This window comes from Nothobranchius furzeri, chromosome 6 (assembly GCF_043380555.1).
Source record: "Nothobranchius furzeri strain GRZ-AD chromosome 6, NfurGRZ-RIMD1, whole genome shotgun sequence".
NCBI classification, from domain to species: domain Eukaryota; kingdom Metazoa; phylum Chordata; class Actinopteri; order Cyprinodontiformes; family Nothobranchiidae; genus Nothobranchius; species Nothobranchius furzeri.
The window spans coordinates 50802814-50825644 of record NC_091746.1 but is presented as its reverse complement, the minus strand read 5'-3'; the positions used below and the strand labels follow the sequence as shown (position 1 = coordinate 50825644).

At 42.6% G+C, this 22831-nt stretch overlaps 1 protein-coding gene and 1 long non-coding RNA gene across 3 annotated transcripts in view; one reads left to right on the top strand and one right to left on the bottom strand.

Moving 5' to 3' along the window:
• The window catches only part of LOC129164394 (uncharacterized), a 35349-nt gene extending 34697 nt beyond the window's left edge, over positions 1–652 (bottom strand). The window contains exon 1 of the long non-coding RNA XR_008563979.2: positions 400–652. This is a non-coding gene — a long non-coding RNA (uncharacterized lncRNA). The remainder of the gene's footprint in view (positions 1–399) is intronic.
• Positions 653–9487: 8835 nt separating this feature from the next.
• Positions 9488–21541, top strand: rnf208 (ring finger protein 208). 2 transcript variants are annotated; one of them, XM_054744272.2, is made up of 3 exons: positions 9488–10114; positions 11683–11769; positions 19440–21541. In XM_054744272.2, exon 3 carries the CDS (start codon positions 20436–20438, stop codon positions 21207–21209), a length of 774 nt encoding a protein of 257 aa, XP_054600247.1. In that variant the 5' UTR covers positions 9488–10114; positions 11683–11769; positions 19440–20435; the 3' UTR covers positions 21210–21541. The 2 variants fall into 2 exon arrangements, with proteins under 2 accessions (XP_054600247.1, XP_015796437.1); XM_015940951.3 differs by lacking the exon at positions 11683–11769.
• The last annotated feature ends 1290 nt before the right edge of the window (positions 21542–22831 follow it).

Sequence of the window (22831 nt, the reverse complement as noted above, 5' to 3'; positions counted from 1 at the left end):
ATGAGGTAACCGTTCATAATCTGCTAACACATCACTGCACCCTCCTGGCTATAAAGCCCCTTTACACCATACTTTTTTCCAGCCAATTCTCTCACTGGTCATAGTTTAAGTAAAAGAAAACTCATTTCATCTTATAAGCTTATAAAATTGCAGTTTTACAAGTTCAATGCCACTACACATTGTATTTGCTTTACCAAAAGAGTTTAAATCAAAGCCAAGTAGGACTAAAAGCATGTTATAAAAAATGAGACATAAAATAATTGACACAAAACCATATACTTTTACAAATAAGACATTTATGTGCCATCAAATGCACGTGAAATGTTTGTTTTAAACTAGCAAAATTCAAATGCAGTCATGTAATATTAATTCTGTTAGCCATTTAAAAATATTACTTACTTAAGTGCTAAGCTTTAGCTTGAGCTGCCTGCAGTTGCATGTTGTTGTCACCACAAAGGTCCACCCTTCACTTCTACACCAAGTTTATGAAACCAGGTAAATGAGCACCGGCAAGTCACAAAATCATATTAAATACCAGGTGTGTTTACAACAGTTTCAGGGGGAAATAAGAAGGAAAACTTCCCCAAATGTTTATTAGAGAGCATCTATTTCCCCGCCCTCTCGCATAGAAAAGACGGTACTACAGGCAGCATTCGTGAAGCTAAACAAGACAAAACTCACCAGAACTTTCAATAAATTCCTTCAAAATAAAGCAAGTTTTAAATTAGCATTAACAACATAGCCTAAATAACAGCAAGGCCAGGTCTTAATTTATACAAACTACTAAAACTCAATAAATCTATTTTAGTTAAATATGTTCAGTAAGGTTTAATCAATTAGCTAATGCAGGTACTGTTAGCAGCTAGCTAGCAGTAGGCTACAAACATGTCAGATCATATGCCCTCTGGTGGCCACAGGGTGAAACAGTAGACTTAGATGAATTTTACTCTTAAGCAGTTTAATTAAAGTGACAATGTGCAGTTTTTACCAAGAATCTCAGGAAACTTTCTTCAAAATTGTTGCTCAATATTATTGAAATGATGCCCAGTTGTTAATATGGTGGCTTCAAAACATATAATCATAAAATACATGGAAGTGGGTCTAAGTCTCTGGGTGACACCACAATATGAGAGCAAGAAAATGTACAGTGTAAAAAAAAAAGATTTAAAGGGACTGTATCATGCTGTTTTACAGCAATGATAGGTACAATATATGATTAAATATTACCACTGTCACTATTGAGAGGTCAATTTTTGCAGACATGAAAGTTATGCTTAGATTTACCCATTTCATAACATAACTCTAAATTGCCAGCAAAGCAGTTTTTGCCAAACACCAGCAGCAGTAACAACAGCTTTAGGATACTTTGTGGTGCCTGACATGTAACTGCTGAGTGGCCAATCCAGTGCTCACCCACCAACTTTTTATCCATTTAGCTATCAGTTAGCATTTTGATTGTACTCACTACTGGTTTGAAGGAAGTAATGGAAGTAATGCATCTGAAAACCCACTCAGGTACTGGAGGAATTTAGCAATTATTTAGTGAAACCACAGTCACATTCTGGCTCATTTTTTGATCATTTGCAATCTGGCAGTCGTGTGCATTTAAATAAAATTAACACACTGTTACTGAAAACACATCATTCAAGATTTTGAACAAAACAGTCAGTCTCAGTACTATGCTGTCACTGAAATATGTTTATATTAACAAAAGTAATAGTACATCTAAAATCAGGACATTACTTTCGAACAGAAATATTTAAAACAACCATGGTCATAAACAAAAATTCTGCTGAACAACACTTTGAGATCACTGCAGCCAGATGATTTCTGAGACTCTGTGCCTGTTGACAGGTGTTTTAACCCTCAGCAGTTAGACTGTTTTGTTTAATTATTTGTTTCAACAACAGTTAAAAAGCAAAGTTTTATTTCAAGGCTCAAGAACAGTTACTTTCCCCAAGTGATCACCACTCTGAATGCACACATGCACCAAAATCTTTACAATAACCTAGTTGTAATTATTTCACTTCCAGATGCCAGCAGTGTTGATGGTGTTTTTATTTAACCTGTGATTTGTCCTTTTTCTTTACTCATGTAAATACTGGGATCAGGACTTTAGCAATTTCATTGTGCTGGCTGCACTTCCTGTTGTTGAACAATGATAGTAAAGCTGATTCTAATTTAGTTATTTTTCATTTGTTATACTTTGAGTTTGTATTTTTTCAGTGACTTTTGTGAATTTTGTCTCGTCTTTAATGGAAGGATATGAATACATGTTAGGATTACTGGCTCTTTTGGCTTCCGGTCGGCAAGATGGCGCCTGTGCTTGGCTTAGCCGCGGTCACCGGCCACTTTTTCAAACTTTTCTCCACTAACCTCCTCTTTTCCACCTTGCTCCTGTCTGCGATCTTCTTCAGTAGTGTCCCCACTACCATTTCCTATGATCGGCAGACTCTTTTGTCCTTCCGTTCGTTCACAATCACCCAAGATGCACCGAGGATTTACCATCCTGTTTGTTTACCCGAGCGGCGCACTGGCCCGGAAGCAATCGACGATCCAGAGCTGCGCACCTCTAGCGATGTTTGTCCGTTCCCGGGAAAACGTCGTAGGAAAAGAGGTAAACGAGCAGGAATCCAGGTGAGAATAAGACTTCTCTTAAAGCGTGGTTTATCTGGTAAACATCGGCGCGATCTTCTAGCTTCTTGTCCTTTGTTTGGTGACCTGAGCGCCACTTCCGCATTCCCGCCAGGCCGCGTTGGGACGTGGTTCATCCGTTCAAGTTTTTTAAGGTTGGTTTATCCTCAATCCTCAGTGGTTTCTCCTCCTGTTCCCTCCATAAGTGGTTTTTATAAACATCGTGGATCTAACCCTGCTAATTTACGTCCACTAACTCCAGCTGTTTCTGTAGTTTCTGATTCCTCCTCACTCAGCATGTCTCTATTAAATTCCCGCTCTGTTAACAATAAGACCTTACTGCTCAATGATCTACTTCTGTCTAAAAATCTGGATTTTCTGTTTCTGACTGAAGTTTGGCAGCAAACATCTGATTATTCTGCTCTGATTGAACTTTGCCCGAGTGGTTATTCTTTTCTTAGCCAGCCCCGGGGTTCTGGTCGTGGTGGAGGCCTAGCTGTTGTTTTCAGAGACCATCTTCCATGTAGCTCTACAACCTCTGATCACTTTGCTTCCTTTGAACTGCAGCTGATTAAAGTCGGGTGTAAGGACCCGTTCTACTGCGCTGTGGTCTATCGTCCACCTGGTCCAAACAGCTCTTTCCTTCAGGAGTTTAGTGACTTTCTATCCTCCACTGTGAAGCTGTCCAGACTGGTGATTGTTGGTGACTTTAACATCCATGTTGATGATCCCTCTGACCACTTTGCCATGAATTTCTCCAGCCTTATGGACTCCTTTGGCTTTACCCAGCATGTTTCTGGCCCCACACACACCAGGGGGCACACTCTAGACCTTGTTTTTACCCTGAGTCTAAATGCTGACAGTCTAAATGCTGACAGTGTTTGTGTTTTTTCAGATCACCATTGCATTTTCTTTAACTTGTCAGTTTCTGCGTCCCCATCTCCTGCTCACTGTATGGTTAGTTCTCGTTTTCTTAATGAGAGCACAGCTAGCAATTTTTCTGCTGCTTTTGATCCACCCTGTTCTTCTGATAACGACCCAGATTCCTTAACTTCTCAGTTTAGCGAGCACTGCCTCTCCATTCTGGACAACATCTGTCCTGTCAGAACCAGATCAGTTCCTGCAGTGAACCCTACTCCCTGGTTTAATGACAGCCTTTGCAGCCTGAAGCGCCAATGCAGAAAAATTGAGCGCTTGTGGAAGAAAACCCATCTCCACGTCCATCTGCTGCACCTAAAGGATCTTCTGACATCCTTTAACTCTGCAGTCAGAGACGCTAGGGTTTCCTGTTTCTCCAACCTGGTGTCCCAGAGCAAAGGGAACCCCAAGGTGCTGTTTAACACCATCAGCAGCATCGTGTCTCCTGCCTCTCCTACAGCCTCCATCCACTCTGTTACAGACTATGAGAACTTTCTGTCTTTCTTTGTGGACAAAGTCAATAAGGTTAGATCTAGCATCTCTCCTTCAGCCTTATTGCCGCCTCTCCCGACTCCAACCAGGCCCATCATCCTAGATAGCTTTGCTCCTGTTTCTTTGCCTGAGTTAACCAAACTAGTCAACTCTATGAAGACCTCTGCATGCCCCCTCGACATCTTACCCTCATCTTTGTTTAAAAGTGCTTTTCAGTCCATCGGTCCCAGCGTGCTCTCTATAATTAATGCTTCTCTGGTTTCTGGTCAGGTCCCTGCTTACTTTAAGAATGCTGTAATCCACCCGCTTCTTAAAAAACCGAGTCTTGGCGCCTCTCTCCATAGCAGCTTCAGACCCATCTCTAAACTTCCGTTCATCTCCAAGATCTTGGAAAAGGTTGTGGCTAAACAACTCACAGCTGCTCTTGATGAACATAACATCTATAATAGCCTCCAGTCAGGTTTTCGTAGAGCTCATTCTACTGAAACAGCTCTTCTTAGGGTCTCTAATGACCTTCTGACTCACTGTGATGCAGGGGACTGTTCTGTTCTGGTCCTGCTGGACCTGACTGCAGCCTTTGACACTGTTGACCATCACCTGCTACTGGAGAGGCTGAGAGACTGGGTAGGCCTATCAGGATCTGCTCTGGAGTGGTTCTCCTTTTATCTTTTTGAGCGCTCCTTTTCTGTGGTCGTCTCCAAGTTTAGGTCCTCCACCACCTCTCTTACCCATGGTGTCCCACAAGGTTCTGCGCTGGGGCCTCTACTCTTCCTCCTCTATCTGCTTCCTCTTCAGCACATCCTGAGCTCCTTCAAAGGAATCTCCTACCATCTTTATGCAGATGACATCCAGCTGTACATCTCCTTTAAGCCCCATGAGATGTCTAAGCTGCAGCTGTTACACACCTGCTTAGACTCTATCAAAACCTGGATGGCTGGGAACTTTCTACAGCTGAATGAAGATAAGACTGAGATCCTCATCTGTGCCCCAGACAAGCTGGTTCCCAAAGTCAGAGACTCTCTTGGTCAGCTTGCTTCCCACACCAAACCTTCCGTCAGGAATCTTGGCGTGACCTTTGACCCAGCTCTAACCCTGGATTCTCATGTCAGTTCTCTTGTTCGCTCTTTCTTCTTCCATCTCAGGAACATTGCTAAGCTGAGTCCCATTCTGTCCCGCTCTGAACTTGAGACAGTTCTCCACACCTTCATCTCCTCACGCTTAGACTACTGTAACTCTCTTTTCACGTGTCTGAGCAGAACCTCCCTGAACCGTCTACAGGTGGTTCAGAATGCCTGTGCTCGGCTTCTGACCAAGTCCTCCAAACACACCCACATCACCCCGCTTCTCCTCCAGTTCCACTGGCTGCCAGTCAACTTCAGGGTTCATTTCAAGATCCTGGTTCTGGTCTATAGGGCCTTACATGGAAAAGCACCATCTTACACTGGTGATCTGAGTCCCTACACACCCAGCAGGTCCCTGAGGTCCAGTGATCAAAGCCTACTGGTTGTGCAGCACCAGGCTAAAGACCAAAGGTGGCAGATCATTAGCTGCTGTGGCCCCCAGACTCGGGGACTCTCTCCCCCTGAGCCTGAGATCAGTGGACTCAGTGGTCTCCTTTAAGAAGCAGCTGAAGACTCACTTGTTCAAGCTGGCTTTTGTGTGACCTTCTTCACCACTCTCTCTTTATTCTGCTCTCTCCACCTATTCCACCTTCCTCAGGATCCACTGATTTCCCTCTTTCCTATTCACTCTCTCTCTTTCTTAACATTTTTTCTTTTAAATCGCAATTGCTTATTCTTGCTCATTTTAAATATATTTTTAAACATTTTCGAAATGCTTTTTTATATTTTTACAATTTTTATATTTTTTATTTTTGTTTTTGTGAAGCGCCTCGTGATTTTTATCTTGAGAGGCGCTATAGAAATAATATTTTCTTCTTTTTTCTTCTTCTTCAAATCCTAATGTAAAGTTCCTGAGAGTTTATACGTTTATGAGTGTAATCTAGTGCTTTTTGTCTGCTTTAAGATAGTCAAAGTTGAAAGGTTTCATTAAAAAGTAGAACATCACTCATCTGGGCTAAGCCCTGGATATTTTTCAATCCTAAATCCACCCCTGGATGATAGACTACCTGGATGAGGAGGAGAGGGCCGTGCTGACGCAGCATCAACCCCATCCAGCTGGATGCAGCCTGGATGGGTTGTTGCTAATCGCAACTGAGACAGGGAAATGCATGCGTGAAGCCCAAAACCACTTTGGAGGTGTTTTTCATGAGGAAATAACAATAACACATGTTGATTATGCATGATTTAGGACCCTTAAAAGCATAAATATCACCAGCTGTAAGTCTTTGAGGTTTTGCACCGTGGTTGAGTTTAGGGCTGCAGCTATCGAATATTTTTGTAATCGAGTACTCTATCGAATCTTTTTTTCGATTAATCGAGTACTCTAATAAATTACCCTTTTGTGTTTGTAAACCATTATATCAAATAGCATGTTATAATTATGAAAGACCTCTCAAAATGAGCAAGCAATTGCCAGTTATTCTTCAAGTTTTATTCAAAATTAAGTTTGCAAAACTTCAGCACTTCAACTTTACTTCACAGTAAACAAATGCGTGTGCAAAAAATAAGCATACAACCTGAGCCGATTTTCCCCTCGTGCGAGAATCTGCTAGCCTGCAAGCCAGACAAAAACTAGGAGGATAACGCTGCGAGCGGCTGCGGCCCAAACAGAACCAGAACCGCTCACGGCGCAAACAGCTCGCCCCTGTTTCCTTATTAACACACGTCCGTTTTAATTTCTACACTTTTTTTCTCACACAACAAGGATTGTCGAAAGCATGTTTGCCGTGGTTTTGTCAAATTATACTGATCACAAAACATGTATTTACTTTCTTTCGTTTTCCTCCGTCACTCATAAATACCCGTGTCCTCCTGCAGCAATCCCGAGGGACAACAAATATCAATAACAACACAATAAAAAGTCCGACATATTGTGTAAAAACTGCTATTTTTTAGCACATTTTAAGTCCGACGTGTTGCTACCTGCAGATGTACGGTGAGCTGAAACTGAGTGCTACAAACGAAAAAGTCGCACAGTGTCTGCAGAATATATAGAAAAACAGGCTAAAAAGCATTATCTTGTAGAGGCTCTGAGTCCGCTTGCAGAAGGGACATTTACAGGTGCTGCAGCACGGAGAATGTGGTGTTGTGGTAGGCTAAATCCATTTTACAGTATTTATACTGGACTACGTTTTCCACCTTACGACGTGAAAAATGGTTCCACAACTTTTACATTTTCTGTCTTTTTCGCACTCCACCGGGGTTCAAGTTGTCCGCCATGGCTTAAGAGAAAGTTAAGTTACATTCGCTACTCCCGTGTGCATTCAGTCCAGTGGGCATGTGCGTCACTTATTTCGGTCCGGGTGAAACATGACCCCGTGCGATTGCAAAGCCATGAATTAATTAAATATGAATTAAACGAATCCTCGAGGCAGAGAATTTGACTCGAGGATTTTTTGTACTCGAATTATTCGAGTTACTCGAGGAATCGTTTCAGCCCTAGTTGAGTTTCTTCCCTTTTTTAGAAATGCTGAACACCGTGCCATCATGGTCTTGTGCAAGAACCTGGCAGACATGAATGAAAAAGGCAGCTGTTTTTAGAAAACGTTTGAGTAACATTTAGAAAAGTAAATAACTGACAGAAACTAGTTTGAATCCGTCATGGAAGAGTGACTTTAGGGATGCTTTAAAATGCAGACTCATCAGTCACAAAGTAAACAAACCTGGCTAGCTATACGATGATGGTTTAGTATGATAACTCTCACAGTTTTACAATAAGGCCAAAAAATAAAAGTTCCATCAACAAGAGGATGGGGCCAGGGTTGGATCATTAGCATCCCACATCATTAATGCTAACCACAGTGAAGATACATTGTAATTACTGTTTCTGATCATAAATTAAACATACAGTATTTACCCAATGATGCTGCACAAATGAATAGTTTGTTCCAGAGTGTTTCAGTTTATCCATTTAATAATAGATCCACTAGGACAAATTCAATAAAGTTTATCTTTCACCAAATAGAATATTTACTAAGACATCACAATATAACTGTAGACACATTACTAGTCTTTGTGAGTGTGCGTGTGTGTGTGCGTGTGTGTGTGCGTGCGTGCGTGCGTGCGTGCGTGCGTGCGTGTGTGTGTGTGTGTGTGTGTGTGTGTGTGTGTGTGTGTGTGTGTGTGTGTGTGTGTGTGTGCGTGTGTGTGTGTGTGTGTGTGTCTGCTCAGTCTTCTCAATCCCCAGTGAGTCGTGGAGGATGGCTGCTTATACTGAGCCGGGATTCTCTGGAGGTTTCTTCCTGTTAAAAGGGAGTTTTCCTCTCCACTGTCGCTTTATGCTTGCTTAGTATGAGGATTGCTGTATAGTCACTGACACTAGTCAGTGACTTCATGCAATTTGCTGGGTTCCTTATATAGGAAAAATTATATTATTTCTGATTGGCTTAATGAACTGACCTGAATTGGAATGTTTATTATGTGAAGTGCCTTGAGACAACTCTTGTCGTGATTTGGCGCTATATAAATAAAATTGAATTGAATTGAATTGAATTTAGTTTAGTTTGAGGCCCCTTCACTGTGTCACAGCAAAGATGAGTTAGTTCTGTCTTTTCCCCTAAAGATACTTCATCACGCTTCTTGGTAAAGCTCCTCTAAACAGAAGGCTCTTTTTAATGTTTTGTGTTATGGATTGCTTTGTGTGTGTGTGTGTGTGTGTGTGTGTGTGTGTGTGTGTGTGTGTGTGTTTGATGCTCAAGTGTTTATTTTCTGACATGTTCTTTGGTCTGAGTATTTTTTATTGGTCAGAAATGGATTTAAATCCTTGTTATGCAACCTTCCCGCCTGTGTAGGAGCCTAGGATGCTGCCTTGACTTTTGGGTGATTTTATAATAACAAATAAATCAGAGTTCTCCATTTTCCTTTTCTGTTTAGCTGCTGGCCGTCTGAGGAAAGCAGGCATGTGGTCTGTGATGAAGCTGATGGATCCGTTTCCTGATGCAAAGGTAATTTATGACTGAGCCTGTGTTTCCCAGCTCCAGTGCGCGGCTGTCTTTAGATGAGATGTGTTTTCACAAGCTTCCTGTGCTTCCTGCGTGGCCTGTGCTGCTGAACCATATGCCTGCATGTAAAGTATGATTCATAGCTTTTTTGGCGGTGCTTTTGCATCTCAGAAGGCTTGTGTTTGTGTGTGCAAATGGGGGTGGGGGTGAGGTCCGTCCTGATTGGCTGAAATATTTTCTCTGGCGACGAGCAAACATGATCCCGCCTGCAGAGGCACTGCAGTGAATGCTGCAGCGATGGGGAGGAAAAAGAGATTTGGTCTGTGTGAGAGATAGAGAGGGAGGAGGAGGAGGGGCGGGGCAAGCAAAATCAACCACACGCATTAAAGTCTGAGCAGAGACCGTGTGTGTGAGTGTGTGTGTGTGTGAAGAGACCGCGCATGTGTGGCTGTGGGATGCACTGAGCGGAGCTGACGGCAGAGGGTAAGGGGTTGTGATGAATGGCAGTGGAGGGATGATAGCAGAGGAGACGGACAGACGGAGAAGCTTGAGGTTCACCTGAAGAAGAGAAGGAAGAAGGAAGAGAGAGAAATAAGGACAGACAGCTGAGAGACAACAGAAGGTCTGGCCACTGCGCAGAATCTGCTGAACTGTTTGTGTAAACGGAGGTAACAGAAGGGTGATGGAGAAAAAGATGCAGGAGACAGATGATCAGCCACAAATAGAAAGGCTGAAGTAGACAGGCGCAAAAGAGGAGAGGCGAAGAGGAGCAGAGGACACAGAGGTAGACGGATGCAGCCTGATGTTTCCACCTTACAACAGCCTCCTCCATCTTACGTCTCCTCCATGTTGTTGAAACCTCAAGAACATCAAAACGGGCAGGAGAGAGCATCCCCCCGCTGATGAGACGTCCTCCAGACAAAGACGAAATCATCAAGCTGATGGCAAGACTATGAGCAAGCAGGACGTGAGGAAAGCTGGAAATATGACAAACACGTAGTCAGACAGGTAAGAAAGATCTTTTGTTGTGACTCTAACATCATGTGTCAGAATAATCTCTGAAATCCATCTTCACTGCTTTCATATCATCTGTTTTCTATCGTTTTTGTTCAAGACAGACAATAACAAATGTGGATTGTTGCTTTGTTGCACCAAAGATAAGAGTTGTTGCATCATGTCGTAGGCACACAGACACCTGCAGATGAATGAATGGAAACACTAAAGGACAAAGAGACCATAAGCAGATGATTAGATCCTTCTCATGTGTAGGTTAAGGGTTTCCTGTTTCCATGACATTTGACAGACCTCTGCACACGCAGACAGCATGGGCTGAGGAGGGGTGTAATAGACATGGGGCAGGAATGGCCTGTTCTGTAGTTGTCAGCACCACTGAGGCATCTTCGGATTGGCCATGCATCGGCGCTGCAGTGAGGGCACTCGGAACACCATGCTGCGATTGCATAACCTCTGCATCCTGAACCCCTCCCATTTCTGCAAAGTCGTGCGCTGAAGCTGCTTCATCTCACAAAAACCCAAATATTTTGGCCACCTGTCTTTTTGTTGTACATTTCTGGAGCGGACAGCATCAGCTGACCTGTGCTGAGACAGCCTCAATCATTAGCTTTGGTCAGTCAGCCCTTTGCTGCTACTGCCGAGCTTCTCCCTCATAAATCTTCTATGAGGCCAGTGTCGGTGCTTTTAGTTCTCAGCCTGCAGCTCTGTCACGCTGGTTCAGAAGCCACACAGAAAAGAACAAAGAGCAATTGGCTGTAATGAATTGCAAGGCAAAATGGCCGATGTCTGCCATGAATGAAAGCAGGCTGTGTTGTTTAAACCAACCAACACCTCACAGCACCCCCTAGTCATTTCTGCTTGAGGTATAAACATGAGACAGGAGTAACACATCTCTCTGTGTATACCTCAATACCAGAAAATAATCAGTATTATCATATTTATTATTATTATTATTATTATTATTATTATTATTATCTTTGAAATAATACCAGCTGTATACATCCAGTAAATCATGGGATTTGTCCTCCCAACCTGCTAGGACCATGACACATTACGTAATCATAACACACATTTACACACATGTTCAAGAAGAACCCATATTTTTTGTGTACCTTTACATGGACTCAATAAAAATCCTGACATAGTCGGCATACCTGACATTCTCCTACAGCTGTGGGGCAGAGGCACCTGCATCCTCTTTTCTGATAATTTTAGCATGAAAACAAGACAGAAATATTCATGCGCACCGTGACTCATTCAGAACACGTTGCCCTTCATCTGATCTGCACACGTAGATTCTGTCCATGCTGAGCTGTCTGTGTGTGTGTGTGTGTGTGTGTGTGTGTGTGTGTGTGTGTGTGTGTGTGTGTGTGTGTGTGTGTGTGTGTGTGTGTGTGTGTGTGTGTGTGTGTGTGTGTGTGTGTGTGAGTGTGTGTGTGAGTGAGTGAGTGAATGAAAACAGGGAGAAACTGTAGGAGTGTTTTGCAGAGCTGCATGGTTTTTCATGAATATGTTTAGAAACACAAACATTCGGCCCGCTGTAAGATTGTTTGTTTCCGCAGGAATGCAAAGGGTGGTGCCATGCACATGATGGAGAATTATCAGAGGGTAGGAATGTTCTGCGATGTGTGTGTTCATGCCACTAAAAGGTGAATGTAACTTTGTGTGTGTTTAATTGCATGAGGAATTTGCTGCTGAGGTTGACTCCTCTGACATCCCTGTGGCCAGCTTGCCTCTCTCTCTCTCTCTCTCTTGATGAGGTCAAATGCCTGCCATGATTTCATTAGTGTAATAGTTCCTGTGCTGGAAGATCATCCATGGCTGTGAATGCACACAAACACTAAGTTAAAACTGTGGAGAACTGCCACAGTTTCCCTTGCCTCTGTACAGGGGTTTGGTTAGAGGATGAGCTCCTTACGTAACTGGAGTGGGTTTTGTCGGTTAGGAGAAGGGCGAGCCAAAGTTGTTCAGCTCATTTGTTTTCATGTTAGTAGCAGCAAACCAGTGGGTCATTTTTACCTCTTTATCTTAATGACCCCTTATGTTGTCTAGGTTACAGCTGTTCAGTTAATCAAATTTGTTTCAATTGAAGCTCTGAACAATTACAAGAATAATTCAATTAAATGTAAGCACAATGTTTAGTTGCCATACTGTCTGTAGTGAAATATAGATCATATATTTATACACTGTAATTAGATCTAAATATTATAATCAGAAGTGGTTGTTTTTATCATCAGGGAGTTTACTTAAACACTGTATTGAGTGAGAGACAAGAAAAGAGAGAGTTGGGATCGTTTAAGAATCTTTAATTTCTATAATTATAAATTCTTACAATCTACCAGGACTATCTCAATGATGGATGCAGATGGATTTGAATGTTATAGTGTTGGTGTGTGGGTGTGTGTGTTGTTCAGAATCTCTAGGCTGACGTAGCGGATCTGGTTGTTATGACTAGGAATCACGAGGCTTCAGAAGCTGATGACGAGCAGCCATTTTGCCGTAACCATGTACCGTCTGGAGCCTCCCGTGTTAGATCAGGAAATGCCAGGTCCTCGGACCTTCAGATGTGCTGGAGCTGGTGGAACAGCGGTCGCAGCACGACAAAGCCCGTCTGCGGATCGACTCCCGGTATCAGCGGCAGGTGTCAGCGAGTTAGCTCTTATTTTGAAGGAACGTCGTCTTGTTGTTCAAACGACGGAAATCTGCAGCTTGACAGTTCTCAGTTTAAAGTAGTGCAGTGCAGCTGGCCAGCCTGCAAGTTTCTTAATGATGTCGATGGAACTCCTTAGGACCTCCAACTGAACAGAACTGAGGTTAAAATGGAACTGAGTTTAAAATGGCGTAGCCTTGTTTTATATCCCCTAGTTGTTTACAAATCTTAGTAAACTGGATTGGACAACTTCATTAAACAACCCAGATTCTGCCCTACGACAGACGAAAGTTCTGATTGGTTGAGAACAATGTGTCATGCGTTTCCATGTTAATGTAGATCAGTCTGTCTGGTGCAGTCCTGTTTATTCATTAAACACATAACTCATGACATCTTTATTTCACAGATCATTCACCTGATTATTATTGATCAACATATGCTTTGATTAGCTTTATCACGAATAAAGTACTTTGATTAATTAATGGAAAGCGTTCTTCTTCTCTTCTTCTGTCTCTTCTCCTGGAATGTAAACATACTGAAACCAGCATCCGACCTTGGCGATTCATGCACGTTGTTACTGTGTAAAGGGGCAGCTGTTAACGCTACACTTCTAAATACCACGCATGTTCCCCCTTTTTTATGGCTACATTCACATGCATCTTGCGGTGGTCAGCAGGAATAAAGATGGCAGAACAAAGGCAAAACACAATGGCCAAACATGAACCTACAAACTGTGTACTTGGACCTTTGATCAATTGGCCAATTAAAGCTACAATGACAAAACTGGAAAAAAAAACTTATACCTTAAATTTTTTTCATGCCTTTTAGCAATATTCTACCATAGTATAGCTATAAATATATAGTGGAGATTTATTTTTGAAAGAAGAAAATTGTAAATTTGTTTTCTCACATTTATCTAAAACCCTCCACCAATGACACGTTTCAAATCAAAGGCAAATATTGGACCATCCGGTTTTTGGGCTTGCCGACCCGCCGCACTTCCCTGGGTCCTCCACTCATTACACACTCACGTATTTGGCAACAGAACACTGCTGGTGTGAGAGGTTCTGTGCTCAATAACATCAGAGAAGGAGAAACAGCCGGCTGCTACCACTTCAACCCTGACCCAAGCCACCAAAGTCCCAAAAAGAAAAACACCGTTTAAAGTCACAGACAACAAAAGGCGTTTGGATCTAGAAAACAGTGATTGGTGTTTAGCGCTCTCCTGTTTCCTCTGATACTGCGGGTTTCTGGCAGGAGCGGCTCAGGAGACATACCTGAGGGGAGGGGTGATGTTTGCATTCAAAGGGCTGCCAACTCTTGGTCCACGTTCAAAACGTTGCTTGTTTTCAGATTTGCCATAACAGCTTTAAGTTTAGCTAGTTAGTGTCTAAATGCCTTCAAACCTAATATCTTAGTGTTTTTAATGTAAACAGGCTTAGGTGTCTTTATCTTATATATTATTATGATGAAATCATCTGTTTCAGGATTTAGTTTTGATACGTTTTAATCACCATCAAACAGAAAACTCTACTGCTGGCCTAGAAAATGCACATTAGATTAATATGTCTATATGGATTAAAGTGTCTGCAAAATCTGGCCTGGCCTGCCAGACTCGTCCTCTGTTTAATTCTGCACAGAGAAAGAGGCTGGCAGCTCTCCTGTTCAAATAACTCCACCCTGTGAGAATTCTAACCGAGCCAATCAGCGCTGAGTAGCGTACGTCACACACCACAACACCGAGTTTGTCGAACATGGCGACTGAGTTCGCTGCAGCTCTTTCCTCTGGTCTAAATAACTTGGACACAACAAGTAGAAGCACTAAAAGCCTTTCTTCTAAAGAAAGATGTTTGCGCTGTTGCCCAACTCCATTTTTGACTACAGCTAAAAAACGACAGTGTCGCGGACGTCACACACAGTGATGCTCAGTTTCTCATAAACAACAAAGACAGCGGCGGAGTTTGCTGCGGCTCTTTCCTCTGTTCTAAATGACTCAAATGTCTTTAAAACCACAAGTAGAAGCGCTAAAATCATCTCTTCTAAAAAAAAATAAAAGATGTTTGCGCCGTTGCCAGACACAATTTTTTTACTATAGAACTACAGCGTTGTGCGGTATTGTCGGGATTTCCATCTTTTTTCTGATTGGTCATTTTTGAGCTGCCTAGTCCCGCCCCTCAAGTGCCTCTCTGCCTGTGAGTTACCAGACTCTTTCTCTGTGCAGAATTAAACAGAGGTCGAGTCTGGCAGGCCAGGCTATGCAAAATCAACCTGCTGAAGTAAATTTGCATTTGCTGTCTTAGAATGTGAACTCAAGGCGTGTTCTGCCAAATGCAAAACTGTGTTAAATAATCAAGAGTCCACTGTTTTCCAAAATCATGATTTAGTATTCAGTTTAATTAAGGGATTCTATTCTTTGCTCCTGAGCATCTTGTGATTGCTCAATTTGATCAGAGCTCTGAAGAGTTCACTCTTTTGGCTCTGAGTCATGTTTGAAAACTCAATGAGAGACAGTTTTTGTGACATGATGGAATGTGTTATTCAACAACTTTTATGTGGGAGTTCCACAAACACCCACTTCAGAGCCTGAGTGCTTGAAGTTTTCCATCTCCCCATCACTGACTAATCAGAAGACCAGCATCGTTCATCTTTTCCGTCCTTAGTTTTTACTGTTTTGTTTTAAATAATGGGTGTCAGTTGGCATTTGGTATTTATCGTTCCAATGGTTTGTATTATCAACTCTGTTCTAACACTTGAATGCAATTTAAATTAGCATAAAAGTAGACCTTATTTAAATCAGTGACAAATCTGAATAAACAAATGAACAGTGTAAGCTGAACTGTCCTCGAGTAACAACATCTTTATATGAAAACATTGAAAAAGCAAGAACAAGTTAAATTTCCCAAGGCAGTGATGTATTCTCTTGGAACCATACCAGTCAGCATTAGGTGGTCAGTGCAGGGTTTAAAAACTAAGTTGATCCTATCTCTGTCATCAGGTTCATTCAGACCATTTTTTTCTGTGATTTGTCACTTTTCTTGCTTTTATTGGCTTTGGACAAGTCTAAAAAATCTTGTGCTTTTGTTTGAATTATTTGACTGAATGTTTTTATCTGTTTTAATTATTTTCTCTGGTTTTAGTGTACAGCACATTAGGCCAACTCACCTGGTGGTGAAAAGATGTTCTACAAATAACAAAAATGAAGATGAAATGATGATTTTTGAACTTGACTAAATAATGTTTTTATTACCTATTAAACTGTTCAGAATTGTGAAGGAAATAGTATTTTGTACATTTGTTATTTTATGTGACACCGTGTAATCTCTGAAAAGTCACGCCACACGCTTACGGTATGCTATCTGTGCAGTCCAACTTTGTGAAATGTGTGTGTTAGCCTGCCGTGTGTGTTCAGAGACTGTGTGCTCACAGGATGAGACTATTTCGGGTGAATTGTTGCATTGCTGCAGAGCCGGTTAGGGACAGTCATCAGATTAATGAAGAAGTTTGTGGTTGTCATTTCTCACCGGATTACGAAGCACTTCCGTAGATGGGTGCATCGTTCTCATGCAGGGTGTCTGTTCAGGGGCAGGGAGCCACAAAGAAGGTCACAACACATCATAAATAGAAACCAGGACTTGTGTTGTGCTCTCGTCAGTTTTCTTTCTGTTCTTTGTCTCTTTTCATCACCGTGTAGGCTACCTCCTCTGCTCAGTTTTTCTTTTCTCCTACCATGAATCATAGCTGTCGACAGCCGAGCACAGAGTGAAATATGTGTCATCCTCCAGCTTTTGCTATTGTTTTGGTCAAGTCAAACATGTTCATCTGCTCGTTTATTTATTTTTTTCTTCCCACAAACCCCCACGCAGTATGACACTAATTGACCACACAGATTGTAACCTCCTCCTTTGAATGTCAGAGCAAACAAAACCAACGTAAAACCGTAAAAGGTGGTGTGTCTTGACAAGAGGCCGGAAGAACAGCAGAGACCTACAACTGTGTCACAATCTGCTCTGTTCACATAGTGAGGAAACTATTGCTTACATCTATCAGCGTTACAACACGTTTTTGCTTCCATAGCTACTGGTTTAAAGAAACTAGGTTTGTTTGAAATCAAAATCATCAGATTTTTTACTTTTATTGACTCCATATATGATATCAATTAAAATGAAGTTTGGTGATTTAGATCAAAATCGCTTTCATATATTTTTAAAGTGAGCTCTTCTATTTTAAATCCGTGATCTCCAGCTGTCACTGGATTGGTTCACAGTCGAGTGTGAAGCAGCTGGTGTGAGAATCAGATCTTCAGCATGGTCTTGAATCTGAGAAGGGTAGAAAGCCTTCTCCGGGTCATGAACAAGGTCCTGTCTCTCGTTGACGAGTGAGGAAAAGATGGAGCGTGAGATCGATAGGCAAATTGCTGCTGCGCCTGCAGTGATCTGGGCATTGTACCGGTCTGTTGTGTTGAAGAAAGAGCTGAGCCAGAAGGGTGTCTGGGTGCCCTTAGAGATAGGGTGAGAGGCTTGGTCATCCGGGAGGGGCTCAAAGTAGATCCGCTGCTCCTCCACATCGAGAAAAGCCAGTTGAGGTGGCTCGGGCGTCTGGTTAGAATGTCTCCTAGAGGCTTCCCTGTTGAGGTTTTCCAGGCACGTCCAACTGGGAGGAGACCTAAAGGAACACCCTGGACATGCTGGAGAGCATGTTTCTCGGCTGGCCAGGGAACGTGTTGGTATTCCCCCAGAGGAGCTGGCCCAAGTGGCTGGGGAGAGGGAAGTCTGGGCTTCGGGTTAGGGTTAGGGTAACCGGCCCTGGATAGGCGGCTGAAAATGGATGAATGGGATTTAGAATCCTGACTGGTTATTGGTTACAAACAATTTCAAAGAAATACAAAAACTACTTTTATATCAATGTAAGCATTTTCATGTTGAACCTAATGTATCTTTGAACATTTTCAGACAAAAATCATTTTGTGTTTTTGTAAAAAGATTTATTTCCCATCTTTATTTCGCTCCAGTTCAGTACTCTCCAAGCACATCGGGATCGGGATACACTTCATCCATGCACTGGGAACGTTGGATCTTGTCTGCACAAAACCTTCATTGTAGATTTACTGGAATACAAAATAAATAAATGCAGAAGTTTTCTTTTCCTTCTTGGTTGAGTAGATGAAAGAAGGAAATCAGATTCACCAACAATCCTAATCTACCCATCAGGAAAACAAAGTATATTTAAAATCTGTCTTCAACAGTAAATCCAGTAATAAAACCATATTTGCAATTTAATTATATTAATTCCAGTAATCAAAAGTATGATTAAATACAAATTTAATAACTGATTTAGGCTTTAAATGGCAGCTTATATTTGTAGTATTTTAAATTCTGTTGGGAAGTACTTGTCGAGGTTTTCTTTGGATTATTAGACGTGTGTATGGATTTATGTGGGTTATTTGGCCATTTAGTTGCTTTTTGTACCAACATTACCAATAGATGCTACCGGTGCTTTTTGTTTCTCATTCCTTCCATACCGCCATTGAGCCATCATTAATCAGAGCACCTGTTGTCACTCAGAAAACACTTCTCCCCGTACATATAATTCATGGTTTTCCTCGATTAGTTAGTAGATTTTCTGTGACTTTATCTGCAATGTTTCAGTTTAACTTTAAAGTTTCTACTGAAGCTATTAAAAGTCACGAGGTGATCATATGAAATTTGGACCTGCTTCTACTCAACATCTACCAGTGTAATTTTGACTCGCATCATGTGCCGTCATTTTGCTGACTGAACCATCAATTGCAATAACTAGTTAACTAAAATCAATTAACTTATAAATATCAAAACTTCCTCCTGAAGTAAGGTGACTGCTGGGCGTGTGGTATTTATTTCCTTTGGCACATTCATGTGACAGGAAGTTGCAACATGTACGTGATCTCAGCAGCTGAGACGGAGCCAAGATTTAAAAGGAAACAGAAGAAAACATTTTCTGTGGAAACCGTCCTGGCAAACTCTGAATTTAGATAAAATACAAATATACCACTAAAAATAGAGCTGAATGAATTATTGTAGTTACAGTGCAGAAGTTGGGGCATAAGGAACATTCATTCAAAAGCTGATTAATACATTCAATTTTGATTTAAAAGTTTCTAGAGTTGGGGCACATTTGAGGTCATGAGGAGGCTGGTTCCATCTGTGTGCAGCATAGAAGCTAAAAGCAGCGTCACCCTGTTTAGTTCTGACCCGAGGTTCTACCAGCTGACTGTTTCCTAAGAATCTGAGAGCCCTCCTGGGCATATATACTGGAAGGAGATCCAACATGTATGCTGAGTGATTTATAAACTAGTTGAAATTGATTCTGTAGTTTACTGGTAGTCAGTGTAGAGATTTAAGAACAGGAGTGATGTGCTCGGTTGTCTTGGTTCTTATTAAGACTCTAGCAGCAGCGTTCTGAATGAGCTGCAGTTGCTTCACAGCTTTTTTGGGACGACCATTCAAAAGATCATTGAAGTAGTCCAGCCTACTGGAAATGAAGGCTTGAATGACTTTCTCCAGATCTTGTCTGGACATGAGACCTCTTGAGTCTTGGCATTTGATGAAGATGATAAACGCTGATCTAGTTGTGACCAGTCATACCAGTAATACTAAAACCAACATTTTGTTTCTGTCTTTTCTCTTTCCACAGACGAATGGACCAAAGGAATCTTGAACCTCTGGTATGAGTCTGATGACGCAGCACAGAGAAGGACGTCAAACTGTTACTGCTCTCTTTGCTTAGCTTTGAAGACTGAAGATCTACCTTTAAACAATAAACCTCTGCACTCCCTCATCTGAGGAATTCAAGAAGCTTGGACTTTAATGGAGTCATTGCAACATTTCTCTGGAGTTTTATAGGACTACTCCCTGAAAGACCTTCTCTCCTACTCATCAAAAGCCAAGGGGTCAAACAGAGTCTCCTGACCACACAGTACCAGAGCAGGAAGGCAGACCGAAGGCCAAATTTTTCTTTTTCACATGCTCAAGTCATGATAAAAAACGACCACAGCTGCAACAAGGAAGTGTAGTGGTGGTTTTAATGATACATATTTAGTTTCCTTCTGCAGGAAACGGAACAGCATCTTAGGTAACACCTTCTGAACATTTCTGAACTGCCTGGACTCAGTCCTGACACACTCTGTAAAGGAAACTATCCCACTACCTGTACTGTCTGTGTATATGTGGACATCTAGGTGCACGTAAGGGTGGTTAAACTGAGTGTGAACATATCTTAGTGCTAAAATATTACAAATTCCTGTGTCATCTGCAGACATCAATCAAAGACTGAGCAGGAACATTTTCACACAAACAGCAAAACAACAACAACAATCTCTTTAGTCAACACTGATCTGACACTGTGAACAGACTGTTAAGTCATCTGGATAAGTTAGCTGTTACCGATTAAGAGCTAAGTACTCGGTTGGTGTGGATAAACTTTTATCTTTCTCGTAAAAAGTGACGACATCACCTGCCAGGGAAGATCTTCTAAGGAAACATGGAGGACACCATTCGTCCCCATGTCCCCTCTAATGGCTGACTTCAAAAGAAAGGCTTAATCTTCTTTTCCGTGGTCGTAATCAAACACAGGAATCCACTGCTGATCAGAGCCACAGCCCTCCTCTCGTACAACTCCTAAACCGAGCGAATGTCCTGTCTCAGGCGTCAGCCGATGGCCATCCCCATGGACACCGTCAAGATCATCCAGTCGGAGAAGTTTCCTAGAGAGTGCCCTGTGCCCGTCACCCAACCTCGCTATGCTCCGGCTCCCAGAGTGGCGTGGGACGGTGGTGGTGAAGGAGAAATCATTGTCAACCAGGCCTGCAGTGACCTGACACTGGACATTGCACCGTCCCCCAGACCCATGATGTCCCCTCCTGCCCCCCTGATGCACAGGGAGCAGAGTTTCCTGGCGCAACGCAAACCGAGTGCCAACGAAATCTGCTACCACCAATTCCACTACAAGATGGAAGATGTCATAGTCAACCAGTATGTGCTGCGCTCCTCCTCCACCTCCTCCTCCACTTCCTCCTCGTCCTCGGGGCCAGTCATGCCTTGCGAGCCCCTCGAATGCCCCACCTGTGGTCACACTTATAATTTCGCCGGGAAACGTCCACGCATTCTCTCCTGCCTGCACTCGGTGTGTGAGGAGTGCCTGCAGATCCTCTACGAGTCCTGTCCCAAGTACAAGTTCATCTCCTGCCCCACGTGCCGGCGTGAGACGGTGCTGTTCACTGACTATGGCCTAGCTGCTCTGGCCATCAACACCAGCATTCTGAGCCGCTTGCCCTCTGACCCCAACGGGCCTGTGCAGTGGGGCGGGGACGCCGACCGCAGCTGCTACCAGACTGTGCGTCAATACTGCCAGTCAGCCTGCACCTGCCAGATTGCCAACCCGTTGTCCTCCTGCGGCATCATGTAGACAAGAGGGAGGAGGTGAGGGCGCTGCTTCACACCACCACAACTCTTCTCATCCATAAGCTAAACCCACATTGCCAAGCCCCTCCCCTCACAGTAAATAACCCCCCATAGATGTTATCTCTCTATATTTAATAGCACAGATGGATGCTGTGTGGGACTGATGAATCCTGATGGTTCAGTATAAAGTAAATAAATGTATTTTATGTATGGACTGGAAACCTATTCACCATCTCTTGTTTGGTTGGATGTGTTTGTCATGACATCTCTTTACATGGGAATGCCAGGGGAGGTGTCTCCCCCCCAAACTAGGTGAATAAAGATTAAATAAACACATACCTCTGTGTGGTCTTTGTTTCAGTGTTCTACGTGAAGATGGCTGCAGATGATTGTACGTTTTGTTTCTGTCCTTTATCTTTTGCTGAATGCGTCAGAATTTGTACACTGATGAGCCACTTCATTAGGTACGCCTTTGCTGTCAGAGCTGCCCAGGTTCTTCGTGTCATGGATTCAACAGGGTGCTGGAAACATTCCTCAGAGGTTCTGGTCCATGTGGCCATCATGACTGCATCACACAGTTCTATCCATGATGAGAATTTCATGTTCCACCACTTCCCAAAGATTCTGGACTGAGATCTGGTGACTGTGGAGGTCGTTGGAGTCCAGTAAACTCAAGGTTATGTTCTAGAAACTAGTCAGAGATTATCTGAGACATGACATGGTGCCTTACCCTGCTGGAAGTAACCATCAGAAGATGGATCTGTGTGGTCATGAAGGGACGGACATGGTCAGCAACAATACCCAGGTAGGCTGTGAACCAGGCTTAGGTGGTTCTTATGGTCCAAAGTTGGAGAAGATCATCTCCCCCACACCATGACACCACCACCAGCAGCAGCCTGAAGCATTGATTTAAGGCTAGATGGATCCACGCTTTAATGTTGACACCCCAATTCTGACCTGACCTTCTGAACACTAGGGGTGAGGTCTTGTTTCTTTCGTCTATGACGTCTAGCTATGTTGTATAGCCCTCATCTTGAGTCAGTACCACATGCATTAGTTTTGTCAAGACTAGACTATCGTAACGCACTGTTTGCTGGTTTGAGTCAGGCAGCACTGAAGCGGCTGCAGCTAGATGCTGACTGGGAAAAGAAGAGAACACATTACCCCCATGCTGGCTTCTTTACATTACCTGTGTGTTATTGGGCTAAGTTTAAGATCTTGTAGCATGTTTATCGGTCCTTACAGGGTTGCAGGTTTTTAAAAGTTGGAGAAAACTCACTTTTATCGTTTGACGTTTAATCTGTTTTGTCCTTTTTGTTATCAATCAAAGTTACTTGATTGTTCTTTTGTGTTTTTATGGTATGCAATGTTTAGCACCTTGGACTCCTGCAAAGGCAGTGGAAGGCACTATGTAAACAAAATTTGACTGATTGATTGGTTGATTGAATGCTGCAGCTGAAATGAAAACTTATCAAACCAGGAACTGTTTTCCAGTCTCTTCTGGTCCAGGTCTGTGAATTGTGTCTGCAGTTTCCTGCTCCTAGTTGACAGGAGAGACGCCTGGAGTGGTCTGCTGCTGCTGGAGTCTATCAGCTTTAAGATTCAGCATGTTGTGCTTCAGAGATA

Coding starts and splice junctions, on each gene's coding strand:
- rnf208 (XM_015940951.3), top strand. CDS start 20,436: ATGTCCTGTCTCAGGCGTCAGCCGATGGCCATCCCCATGGACACCGTC.